Raw genomic sequence first — 12,100 nt, 5'->3', positions numbered from 1 at the left:
TTCTGTGACATCTCGCATTCTATCATTGAGGTCATCTGAACATGGCACCAAGCAACCCCTCATACCTCATCATCGGTGCTGGTGTCTTTGGCGTATCAACCGCCTATCATCTCATTCAAAAATACCCTAATGCATCGGTAACTCTGGTTGACCGAGATGCGTACGATGCCGAGTCCCGTGTAGCTGCATCATGGGATTGGAACAAGGTCGTTCGCGCCGACTACGACGACAAGGTCTACTGCAAATTGGCTCTGGAAGCCCAGGATATCTTCCAGTCAGATCCTCTGTGGAAACCACACTTTCATCAAACCGGGGTCTATTGGGCTTGCCGGAGTGATTATGCGCAAACTGTCATTACTCACCACAAGGATCTCGGCCGCAACGACGATATCATTGCACTGCCTGTCGCCGAGGCCCGAAAGCTGTACGGGGGCATTTTTGACAACGCTGACTACACAGGCGTCAAGGAGGTATTGATTAACAGGGCCAGTGGCTGGGCCGCTGCTGGAGATTCTCTTCGAGCAATTACGAAAAGATGCCTCGAATTGGGCGTCAAGTACGTGACCGCGGATGTCGCTACGTTGGTGTTTGATGGTCGTGGATCTTGTACAGGTCTCAAGACAAAGTCAGGCGAGATTTTGTCTGCCACGCATGTTGTTGTTGCTGCTGGTGCCTTTACCCCAACATTGCTCGAATGGAGCGCCGCGACAAGTGGAAACCCTGGTCTCCGAGCCGGAGAACGAATCTTGGCTGCCGGTATCACTACAGGAATGGCAAAGCTGAACGAAGAGCAGTACAAGAAGTACAAAGACATGCCTGTTGGATTCCAGGGATACACACCTCAGGAGGGTATGATTGCTCTAACCAAAAGCCGAACCATACTAATGATGAACAGGAAAGCCTTTTATCGGTAGCCTTCCACCTACTAAGGATGGAGAGCTCAAGTGGTGGGGATCGAAGATCTTTACAAACACAAGAGAGGTCTTACCTAGTCGGTTCCTATCATCTCCGCCACCGACCCACGACTATAATCAGTGGAAAGTACCTGGACCACTCAAACAGGACATTGTTGAAGCTAGGAATTTGTGGTATGGACCAGAGAGTGCGAACTGGGACATGACGAAACACAGAATCTGCTGGTTAGTACTTCTATGTGCAATGGCGATCCAAATTTAACATCCGACAGGGACGCGTTCACAACGACCTCTGACTTTATAATCTCCCCTCACTCTGCGTCGAAAGGGCTTTACATCGCAACTTGCGGATCCTTCCACGGTTATAAATTCTTCCCTGTGCTTGGCAAGTATATCACACAAATGTTGGAGGGTGAACTATCACCGGAATTAGTGGAGAGATGGGCTTGGGATAGACAACGACCCGATTCCTCTCAGAACGTGGAATACCCTAACGCTGAGATGAAGCATCTATTGGAGCCTGCAGCAAAGCTGTAATAGAAGCGGAATTGGGTTCTACATTAGTTCCTATCATGTTGGATGCATTCACGTATTTAAGCCCACAAGCCTCGAATTTTCAACTAATTACATTGACGCGATGGTCTTGGGTTGAAGCACCCCAAGAGAGCACACTGGAATACTGGATCATATACAGATGTAAGGGAATTATGGTGCGGTATAACACAGTACATCACCCGCAATTTGAATTCATCTCGTAGCATTGGTCTTTTCGAATGGAAAAAGTGCTAATAACGACTATTTTGGGAACCGGAAGGCCAGTGTTTGCTCACAAGATGCCAAATCTCCTCAAAGAAAAGCCTCTGGAAAATGAAAGTCTTTTTCAATTATCTCTATCACTAGCCAAGGCTAACAGTCTTTTGTATATCAGCCTAAAGTTCACTGGGCGCGTTTTACTCGAGTGGTCCCTATAGGTGGGCAGTGTCAGTCTCGCTCTAACGAGTCGTTCCATCAGATAGGGTGTGATTAAACAACCATTGCGTGTGCTGGGGCTGTGTACTGGTATCAGTTCGAATAGTAATGATTTTCTTTTCACACATAACCAGGATAATTTTATGTGAGCTACATCTTGTGTCTGGCTTTGCTCGCTCAGACATTCATCGGTGGCACGAAAAGGTATGATTATTACTATGTAAATCCGATTGCTATCTTGGCCCCAGAAGAAGGACACAAGGTTTTAAAGCTACAGGAGTAAATGACTAGAATATTCGACCACAAACGAACATCAGATAGAGTGATCTAGTGACACCAGGTTATCATGAATGCGCACACTGGTTTTACGGTCCCAATTGTTTCTTTGTTGGCACTTCATCATTCAAGAGGCATATTCTTCCAGCGCACTTGAGATATACGCCAAGTTTTGAATAACCGCCAACCCATACTGCGCAACATCATTGGTTGCCAGCCATTCCGCCTCGTCGACCGCTATCAGAACAGCACTTCCATTCACATGTGTGATATTCCACGGCGCGCTGATCGTGAAACCATCACTAGAATAAAAGTCTTTCCATGCGCGTAGCGCCAGGGTTGTGTTCTGGGTCTGATACGCAGCATACGCTGCCAGCCGCGAATGTGCCTGGTATAGACTTAAGCTGCCAAACTTGACTCCGTAACGAGCCTGCTGCTCAGCCGCTGGTGCATGATAATAGTAACAATAGTCTATCCAAGCATCTTTGAATCCTTTCGGAAGATCTTCACCGAGATAGGTGATTGTTTCCGACACAACTTCCGGCAATCCGAATACAGCGGATAGATGGGATACAGACACGTTGCCGAGGTTTTCCGGGTCTGTAGGTGGAGGCCCCAATGTCCAGGTAACAGGGTCATATAGCCCGGATCCAGTCACAAACCCGTTTGTCAAGTTCGCAATTCCGGACAGGGTGTTGGTGAGCTTCGTTTTGGCCTCCTCCCATCTGGAACCGCGCCGTTCCCATTCCATCAACCATCCTGCAGCAAGACTCGACCAATCCGTTCCAAGACTGAAGGCAACTGAAGAGTTGGGACTAGGTGTCCAACCATCAATTCGGACTTTTCTCTGCGGATCAAGAATTCCATAGGTCTTATCGGTGTCTAACAACTCTTCAAGCAGTTCTCCAATGCGTTCATCGCCGCCCGAGAGGTAGTACAAGTACTTTCGGTATTGTGGTTGTGAAATGCGGGCCTGTTTAGCACTATCGCCCCAGTGTTGGATGCCGTGGCGTGTCCCGAGGCCCTTCCAGTCGCCGATGTGATAGACATCTACCTCCCCTGTGTGTCGTGTAAGAGCCTCGGCGAATCTGTATGCATCTTTATCGCCTGTGCGGAGGAAGTACATCCAGAAGAAAAGGTCTGGTGAGAGCTCAGAGTTGTCCCAAGCGTAGCCGCCAATGTCGTATCGCCAGGTGTGTCGGTCAGTATCGTACGTGTGCATGAAGTCACCATAGTCCAAAAATCCATACCAACGACGTTGTTCAATCTGTCCTCGGTAGAAATCAAGGATAAATCTGAGGTGATCTTCTAGCACCTTTGTGGTATCTGTCAGGGTATTGGGTAATGCCCAGTAGCCACCTACGGCTCTAGTCTCCTGAATATATTTTGGTTCAGCCACCAGCACGGGTGGATCGTGAATGTACGCGGCGAGTGAGGCGAGGGTCTCACTTGTTGGTGTCTCTTCAAAAGCAAATAGATACACCTCACTTGTTCGTGCGATTCCATAGGGGGTGTTGAAACCGGATTCCCAGTCCTCGTAGGTGATTTCAAGAGCATCCAGTTGATCCTCGTAGTCACTCTCATTTAGCCCATCGTGGTAAGGTCGAAGATCCAAGGGCTCCGCAGCGGGGCTGTATAACCACAAGGTGATTTGACCTGAATCCGATGCAGCGTTGGAAATATCAAGCCCAGATGGAAAGCGTTTCCAGAAGTCGCGTAGTCCCACGGCCAGGCCTCCCTTTGTAGCACCACCCAGGTAGACGAGACCCTCTGAGCGTGTCCCACTGGGGATTTGAACCCATGATTGGCCAGGTTTGGTCCGCTTCTTGAAATTGAATCCGTCCGCTGTCAGTTGAGCGAGGCTATAATCCCCCCAAGTTGGAATCCACTTCAGACGAGTTGTCACTCGGGTATCCCAAGTGTTCGTTTCTGGCAAACTGCGGCCTTCATACTGGGCAGTCTTGACCTGTTGACCGGGATCTCGGCGAAGCCCCGTGATACCCTGGACCGCTTCATTGAATATACCACCATCGACGCCCGCGAATCGGACATGTCTGTTATAATGCTCTTCGCCTTTCAAGGGGACATCAAATCGAATTCCAATTCCGGTGATGAAATCATTTTCTGCCTCTCCATCGAACACGATGCTGTGCATTGCCTTTACAGAGTCGGAGTTGGCATAGAGATAAAATCGGACCACGAATGGAAGCCATGATTTGTGGTCGGCGCCACTGGTAACCTGATGCTGTCCCCGGACAGTAACCAGTGCTCTGGTAGATGTCGTGTTGACGGTGACCTCATTTATGTTGCTATCGAAGTTGAAATATTCCACTGGGGTATTTCCCCGGCCGTCGGATTCATCCGGCACCCAATTCTGGGACTGTAAAACAAGTCGTCCATTTTCGCCAACCGTTGTCCCATTCTTGGTTTTGAGGGAACCGATCAGAAAGCTTCCCTTTCTAGGAAAGGAGACGCGAAGCTTGCCCGTATTCACAGTGATCAGTTCCTTTTCGTCCTTGACGACTAAGGAATCGATGCCATTGCCGAGCGATGCAGTCGTTGATTTGTCGATACACCCCGATGAGAATGCTGTAACAGTGTATTTATCACGGATCTGGTCTGATTCCCCAATGGCGTGGCCGGTCCATTTCAGCGACCCATCAGCCCAATGACCGGTCGCCCATGACTGCAACTCTTCGAGATGGCCTGGATCTCCCTCGATGCTAAACTTGGTATGCTTAGGCCAGTACTTTCCCTGTGGCCAGGGTAGACCAAAGGTCACGCCCTTATTATATGTCGGCTTCTCTCCCAGCCAGTGAACTGTCGCAGTGGATGAGGTACAGTTTAAACCACTCATCACGCACTGCACAAGCGCAGCAATCGCCAGGAGATGGATACCGAATTTTGACATAGTCCCACTGCGAGACAGATCAGAAAGTCGAGGTTGACTGTGCGAGATGAAGACTTTCTGAGGACACCTGAGCTCTTAAATCTCCGCAGCTTTTCGGGGCCATGAGCACGAATAGTCCTTGGCAATGCGACTTGCAACGACGCAGATTAAATGACACCATCTACACCAGGTCCCTTGTTCAGCGATTGGTGGTAATGCGAAGTGAAATTTGACCGACCGAAATGCCCAGCGATTTCCCCCGCCCACTTCGGGGTCAGGGCTATTGGATGCCGAACCAGGCAGAGGTTTGGTATAAGCCCAAGCCAGAAAGATTCAACCGGTCATGGAGATAGAAGCTGGGCTCTAATCATAAGAAACAATCTCTTTGCACTAGTGGATCCTTGTTTTCTCTCGGGGAAGACCTAGACTCTCGCAAGGATCAGCGTCAACCAGGGGAGGTCTGTTAAGTTTACGACTAAATCAAAGACATTGCAGGCTTCAAGTGAATTTCCGGCAGGCGAAGAGACAGGATCGTTTAGATATTTTAATATTCGGTGGTTGCATAACATTTTCTTCCTCCCACCGATGTGACATACAGTCATCATTATGTGCCTGTCTCGGTCTCCTCCATGATCGTAGAAAATTTGCTCAAAACTTGTTTCAAAGCAGGTCGTCGAATGGGTTTACTGCTTTTGGTTAGTCTCACCTCATCCCCACGAAGAGCTGTTTGGTCAACTAACCTTATGAACATGTCCATGCCCGAATCCATACAGTCTTTGATGTTGCTTTCTTCCGCAAAGGCACTTAATGCCACAATGGGCGCAGAGTATCCCATCTGACGAATCAATCGTGTACTTTCCAGTCCATCCAGAATAGGCATCTAACTCAATTAGTACGGTGCACTAGTTCAAGAATGTCATTCGTACCTGGATGTCCATGAATATCAGGTCAAAGACCTCGCCTTTCTCCATGTTAGACTTGACGGTGTCAAATGCCTCCTGGCCATCCTTCACAATGATAACATCATAGACTTCCTCTAACGCAAGCATGCTGGTATCGGTCAGTATTGCATAATCTCAATGTCGGGGCGGATTAGTTTCAAGACGCACCGGCGCACGACTTCCTGATTCACCGTGTTGTCCTCGGCAACCAAAACACGAATTCTTTTGGATCCATCGCTATTCTCTGTGGTGCTTTGAGTCGACTGTAGGCTTGCTGGTAGCTGTGGCGCAGGAGATGAAGGCACGGCCGGGGCAAAAAACGGTTGACTGAGTCCAACCAAGCGTGGTTGGATTTCCGACTTCTCAAAGCCAGGCGCATGAGATTCATTTCGGACTGATCCATGATTGGAGGGCGTTCTCGCGGTGTTAGAAAAGTCTTCCAGAGACAGAACACTAGGAGTCCGGGATCCTGGAATGCTCGAGGTATGTGTGCTAGGGACAAGCTCCCTCACAAATCCGAGGGGAATCTTGAGTGTGAAAAGAGACCCCTTCCCTTCCTCGCTCTCAAGGAGGATAACACCACCCATGATGCGGGACAACTGAGCACAAATGCTCAATCCTAGACCAGTTCCTCCATACTTTCGGTTCAACCCCAGATCACCTTGAACAAAAGGATCAAAGATACGTCGATGTAAATGCGCAGGAATACCCGGCCCATTGTCACGAACTTCAAACTCAAATCTCACCTGGCGGAGATTGGGGTGCATCATAACCTGACCCTCAGGTTGGGCGTCATTTGCGTGCGCTCTGATACCAATCGATGATGTCGCACTCGAAGCCGTTGGAGACCGGAATCTTGAGTTGCGTCGAGTTCGATCTTTGTGAGCTATAGAGTTATCTTCGTTGGTAGGGTCATCAATGCAACGGATATGAACCTCCACTTTCCCGTGTTCGGGTGTGAACTTCAGACTGTTGCTAACCAGATTGATGAGCACCTGAAGAATTCGATGCTGATCTCCCCATAGAAGCATGTCTGAGAGTCGACCATTTGCAGAAAGGCCGAAGACTGGACTCTGTTGCTCAGATGATCGGTCACGACACACAGTGCCCCTAGGCTCGGTGACTCCCCCAGAGACAAAATTGACACTGAAGTCGATATGCTTCTCATGCACTTGATTCTGGAAGATGATGGCAAGTTGTGATCGAACATCGGACAATTTGAACTCCTTCTCTTCAATCTGAATTGCTTGATCGATTTGGTTTTTGCTGAACGTGAGTAAATCATTCAAGAGGTGCAAAAGCAGATCTCCTGATTGATAGACGACTTGCAGAGACTTCTTGATTCGAGAAAGATCCTCTTCGCCCATGCACACGGCACACATTCCAAGAATTCCATTAAGGGGAGTCTTCAGCTCATGAGAAATGTTGGCAATGAACAGTGTTTTGCTCTCGTTGGCTGTTTCAGCTGCCAATTTGGCCTTTTCAAGCTCTCGGGTCCGCTCAGCCACTCGCTCTTCCAGCCGATTGTACTGAATAGTTAGTTCGTCGGACATCTCGTTGAACGTTTTTGTTAGCTCTGTGAGTTCATCCGTCACACAATGCTTCCGTTCCTTTATTCTCCCAGGTACCTGAAATCCGCGAGCGTTCCGGGTATTGCCAACGCCGGTGGAACTGTTCAACCTCCCCAGGGGGTTTCGAAGACGCTTCACCCAGGCGGCCGGAGATACCTTCTCGCTCATGTGCTCTTCAATATGTTCCACCGGATCCCCTAGTCCATCATCCGTACCTGTGTATGTTCGCTCTTGGATTGAGGGCGCAGGATGTCGAGCGATCTCAGGCTCGACTGACCTTTTCGCGGCCTCACGTAATCTTCGGATAGGAGCGACCGCCCAATGCGTCAAGAGAGGAACGAAGAGGATGATTGCGCCAGCCGTCCCAAACACACACGCGAGAATGATCTTCCGTAGTCGAAGTATGGGTGAAAAGGCTTCCGAATGGGATTCTTCAATGAGCAGAACCCATTGAACCAGGGTATTTTGAGGACGCACCGCCCCAACCGCCACATTGATTCCTTTCTCGTTCTGGGTTGATAATTGGCTGAAAGCTTTGCCTTGGTTACCATACGATTGCAACATGGCTCTCATGGCCATCGGGTACGTCGAGAGTGCAAAGGGAGTATCCGTCGACATCCCACTGTGTCGGCTCGCCTGGCTGGGCAGGGGGGTGGGCTCAAAGACATAGTGCACCTGCGCTTTCTCCAGCCCAGCCGCGTCCGCAGTTGATGTGGCTGTTGCAGGTTGAGCACTGGCAACGAATGTATTTTCGGGCTGCGTTGGCCCTAACAAAAGCACTTGTCCCGTATTCCCTAATCCATCCCGTGAGCTCACGACACTCTGTAGATTGGCGGCACTGGCGACGATCCTGTACAGGGTCAGCTTTCATATCTTGGGATGTAGAGCATCTTTTGCCGGTGAAGGCGGCATTCTCACGTCACAAATCCCAGGATCTCCGTGTTCGATGTGTTGTTGACAATCGGCAGGGTCAAGGATACGAGGGAGAAGGACGTATTGACTTTCAAAGGTCCTAGGAGCATTGCCGAGTCCAGTCCAAGGCTATACTCTGGGAACGCATAGACTGTTACGGAGTCGTTGTCGCCTGTGCCCTGGTACGTCAAATTCGGATATAGCGAGGGCGGGTAGCCTATTCCCTCATTGCCCAGCATCACCGAGCTCCCATTGGGATAATAGTATGGTAGCTTGATGTCTGGGACTGTTTCACTCGTCACATTCAGCAGTGTCTCTTTGTTTTCTTGTCCATTGTTGGAATAGATGATGGCCTGGTAGAGGCTCAAGTATCCCCGGCTTCCGAGCGCCGACTGGACATCGGCGATCGAGTTTACCCAATTTGCATCGGTATTGTTGCCGGCATAATAGCGCTTGAGTGCCGATTGAATTAGAATGCGTGTCGCGATGGTCTTGCAGGTGGTTTCGAGGAGATCTAAATTGGAGGCAATTTGGCTCGCCTTGATGGTCGCAACGAGTTCTAGACTCTGTGATCTACTCCCACATTAGACTCGACCAGGCTTCCGATCTAAACCTGGAGTACATACTGAACTCCGACCACAAAGTCATAGGTGGTAAACCACTACGATTGTTAGTGAACTCATGTTGTTTGCCGGGGGTAGGGTTGGGAGCGGATACCGTGGCAATGGCGAGCACTGCCACTCCTAGGACGGCTGTTAGAAGCACTAGCAGCCCCAGCTGCACCGCGATTGGAATCCGCATCCGATCACAGCCATCAACTAGAGTAGACTCAAGGACGGATGGTAGCGAGGGCAGACAAAGAGGTCTGACACGGCGCAAGATGGATACCTGATGGGATCAGCCAAGAGGGGATGGAAAGCAGGATGTGGTGGCCTACATGAGACGTTGAAGATTGTGAAGAGATCTGAGTTCAGAGTTCCGGAGTTCAGAGATATCAGGGGATGTTTTTTGCAGGGCCAGTCCCCCAAACTCCCCCAAAGCCAAAGTCTAGACGCCAGGAGGTCCGAGGCTCATTTTCCTCCAGTGTCTGGGGGGATTTCGGTGATATTTGCCGACTGCTTGGGCGATGGCGATTGGTCAGTTTGGGGCCGAGTTTTTTTTAGGACTCGGTAAGAGTGTGTCTGGGGGGATTTAGGCTCGTGAGTTCAAGGTGATTGGCGGGAAATGGAAGTGACAGCTGGGCCTTGACACCTTGACACCTTGACACCTGAGCACCTGACTCTTGAGCACCTGACTCACCTGAACACCTCGACACCTCGACACCTGAAAGTGGTAACCAGCTGACTCATCCCCCTATGTCCCGGTCTCTGGTCAGGTGCCTCGACTCGGTTCCAATTCTTCTACATAATACAGGGAACTACAGAGTTGAATAGGGCGCGTACATGATGCTCACACATTGTTGAGAGATATATTGGCTGATGGGTCAAGGTGCAAGGGCTGGCTAATGAAATGAAAATAATGGTACAAAAGAGCTCCAAGATCCGAATGGTTCTGGCAATCCTGAATCGACTCGATTCAGGGTGCCCGTCACCATCCTCGAGTTGCCTCGGGCATATATGAAAATTCCCATTACTCGGTGTATTTGCAACCGTTGGGGTTGGATGTCTCCATCACGCGGGCAGCAATGCTAACACAGTTCGTGTTGCCAGCAGGGTTGTCAATGCCAGCCGAGGCCCAGATGCTCCAGGCACCGTCAATGCTGTTGGGGCAGGCAATCAGGTCCTTGCCAGAGAACTGGAGGTGTCCATCCTTCAAGGCCCAGCCCTTACGTTGGGAGTTCTTGGGAGCGGGCTGAGCACCGGTGGTGTATCCAATCTTGCCCTGGCCTTTGTTTTCAATTAGCTTGATTGGCTTCATATATGGGAAAGGGGAAAGCAAACATACCCATGCCAGAGGCGTCGACATAGATCTCCTGAGGAGTGGCAGACTTGTCGTAGAGGAACAGAGCACCGTCGTTGATGTAGAAAGTGGCATCCTGCTCCTTGGGGCGGGCGCAGCTGGCACCGGGCTTGGCGAGACCGGCGAAGATGCTGCTCTTAGAGGCATCAAAAGCAGCGTTCTGCACACCGCTACCAGAGTGAATGGCGATGACACCGAAGGTCTTGTTGGACTGGGTAGAGGGGGCGGCAGAGGCAGCTGCGCTGACCGAGGCGGCGAGAATGATGTTCTTGAGCTGCATGGTGAAGTTGTAAAGGAGATGTGAGACGACTGAAGGCGATTGGAAAGATCCGAGGACTGTCGTATGAGAAGATAGGAAGATGAAGATGGGAATGGAAATCTTTCCCTGCCATTCAGCCAGCTTTTATACCTCAATCCGGGGCATAACGGCTAAAATGCGCCACTGCCGTCCCCGAGATGTTTCACCCATGAGAGCTATTGATAGAGCCAAGCATCGCTCTAAACCGCAAAATGACATCAAACGAGACCCTTATATGGGGCATTGCTCTCAGGGTCGAATGTCTCAGTCCCCATGCCAATCTTCCCGTTCTCCTTTTCCCCAGTCCTCCTGGGACAGTCTCATCGAGTATCATGCATCAATTCGCATCTTGGAATCTTGAAATGACCTGGATCATTGAGCCATATCGTGAATCAGATGGCATTCTTCACAGACCCTGGACGCCAAGCGCTCTCCACATGTTTCTCCGACGTCTCCATAGCGCCGGATCAAGCCCAATCAGATGTGAAGATCAGGTTGAAGGCGATGCTCGTTAGCGGGGGAAGCAGGCAGACCTGTTTTTGCTACTCGGCCGCTTTACTTCTTAGGGCTCAAATCCGATCTGCCCGACTTAGCCAGTAACGCGCTTATTTTTAGAATTCCGCCACCCGCACATTTCTGCGCCTTTTTTGGGTCGTTGGCCTACTGTACTGTACAGGACTGTACAGTCTCTTGTGATCATCTGCCGATTATTTTAGCTATGGAGATCTGTCAGGTGGTCCTTGTCGGTTTGCTAGCGTTGAGGGTTGGGAGTTCATGCGGCGTACGCAAGGAATTTCCAGGTAGTAAGTCCTCCCCCTACCGACATGATCAGTTTACTTGAAATACTAATTGAGCAGAAACGTGTGCTCGGGGAAGCTGGATGTCCAAGGCGAGATTCTTCGGCCCCGAATGCATCGCCTCCCTGTATAGTATGGCAACTCATGCATACCTGTGGATCAGCTGGGCAACCTGTAATTACGGATCGTAGTGAAGAATAGATTGCAAGTATTTCAAGGAGACTTGTCAGCTCGTATATACATCAATGGTGTCTCCCCCTTATTCAATTGCCCCTGTCGTCTCACAGGATGGCTATCATCCACCTAATGTAAGACACGGGTAATTTGGAAAAGAAATCACACCGCATATGTCGTGTTGAGGGCTTCCCCTGCCGAATCATCAGTATCTTGCACTGACAGAACAGGCTGATGCTGTTCTCAATTCCCATTTCCCATTTCCCAATACTAGATATCAGCCTGGTTATGCCGTGGGTTGTCGGAAAACTATGTGGAACCGAATTAGGTGATCTGCACCCACTCCTCTTGGAAGTCTGCAACTAAATTTGCTGCTACAGTATATGAAGCGGTACCAGA

At 50.0% G+C, this 12,100-nt stretch overlaps 4 protein-coding genes across 4 annotated transcripts; 1 reads left to right on the top strand and 3 right to left on the bottom strand.

The window, feature by feature from the left end:
* Positions 1-41: 41 nt before the first annotated feature.
* N7511_007047 (NAD(P)/FAD-dependent oxidoreductase) lies at positions 42-1,451 on the top strand (the record flags this gene model as incomplete). Its single annotated transcript, XM_057129424.1, has 3 exons — positions 42-849; positions 896-1,139; positions 1,187-1,451. 3 exons carry the CDS (start codon positions 42-44, stop codon positions 1,449-1,451), a joined length of 1,317 nt encoding a protein of 438 aa, XP_056983980.1.
* Positions 1,452-2,286: 835 nt separating this feature from the next.
* Positions 2,287-5,070, bottom strand: N7511_007046 (polysaccharide lyase family 26 protein; the record flags this gene model as incomplete). The annotated part of the gene is made up of 1 exon (XM_057129423.1): positions 2,287-5,070. The coding sequence occupies one exon, from the start codon at positions 5,068-5,070 to the stop codon at positions 2,287-2,289; it is 2,784 nt and encodes a 927-aa protein (XP_056983979.1).
* Positions 5,071-5,653: 583 nt separating this feature from the next.
* Positions 5,654-9,274, bottom strand: tcsB (putative sensor histidine kinase/response regulator TcsB/Sln1; the record flags this gene model as incomplete). The annotated part of the gene is made up of 7 exons (XM_057129422.1): positions 5,654-5,735; positions 5,790-5,929; positions 5,976-6,099; positions 6,159-8,411; positions 8,480-9,046; positions 9,100-9,134; positions 9,191-9,274. 7 exons carry the CDS (start codon positions 9,272-9,274, stop codon positions 5,654-5,656), a joined length of 3,285 nt encoding a protein of 1,094 aa, XP_056983978.1.
* Positions 9,275-10,102: 828 nt separating this feature from the next.
* On the bottom strand, positions 10,103-10,712 carry aspf34 (cell wall protein PhiA; the record flags this gene model as incomplete). The annotated part of the gene is made up of 2 exons (XM_057129421.1): positions 10,103-10,359; positions 10,418-10,712. The coding sequence occupies 2 exons, from the start codon at positions 10,710-10,712 to the stop codon at positions 10,103-10,105; spliced, it is 552 nt and encodes a 183-aa protein (XP_056983977.1).
* Positions 10,713-12,100: the final 1,388 nt, after the last annotated feature.

The sequence above is a fragment of the Penicillium nucicola genome (assembly GCF_028828085.1).
Source record: "Penicillium nucicola strain IBT 29836 chromosome Unknown utg000006l, whole genome shotgun sequence".
In the NCBI taxonomy this organism is placed as follows: Eukaryota; Fungi; Ascomycota; class Eurotiomycetes; order Eurotiales; family Aspergillaceae; genus Penicillium; species Penicillium nucicola.
The sequence above is the reverse complement of the archived record's forward strand: the minus strand, read 5'-3'. Positions and strand labels throughout refer to the sequence as shown.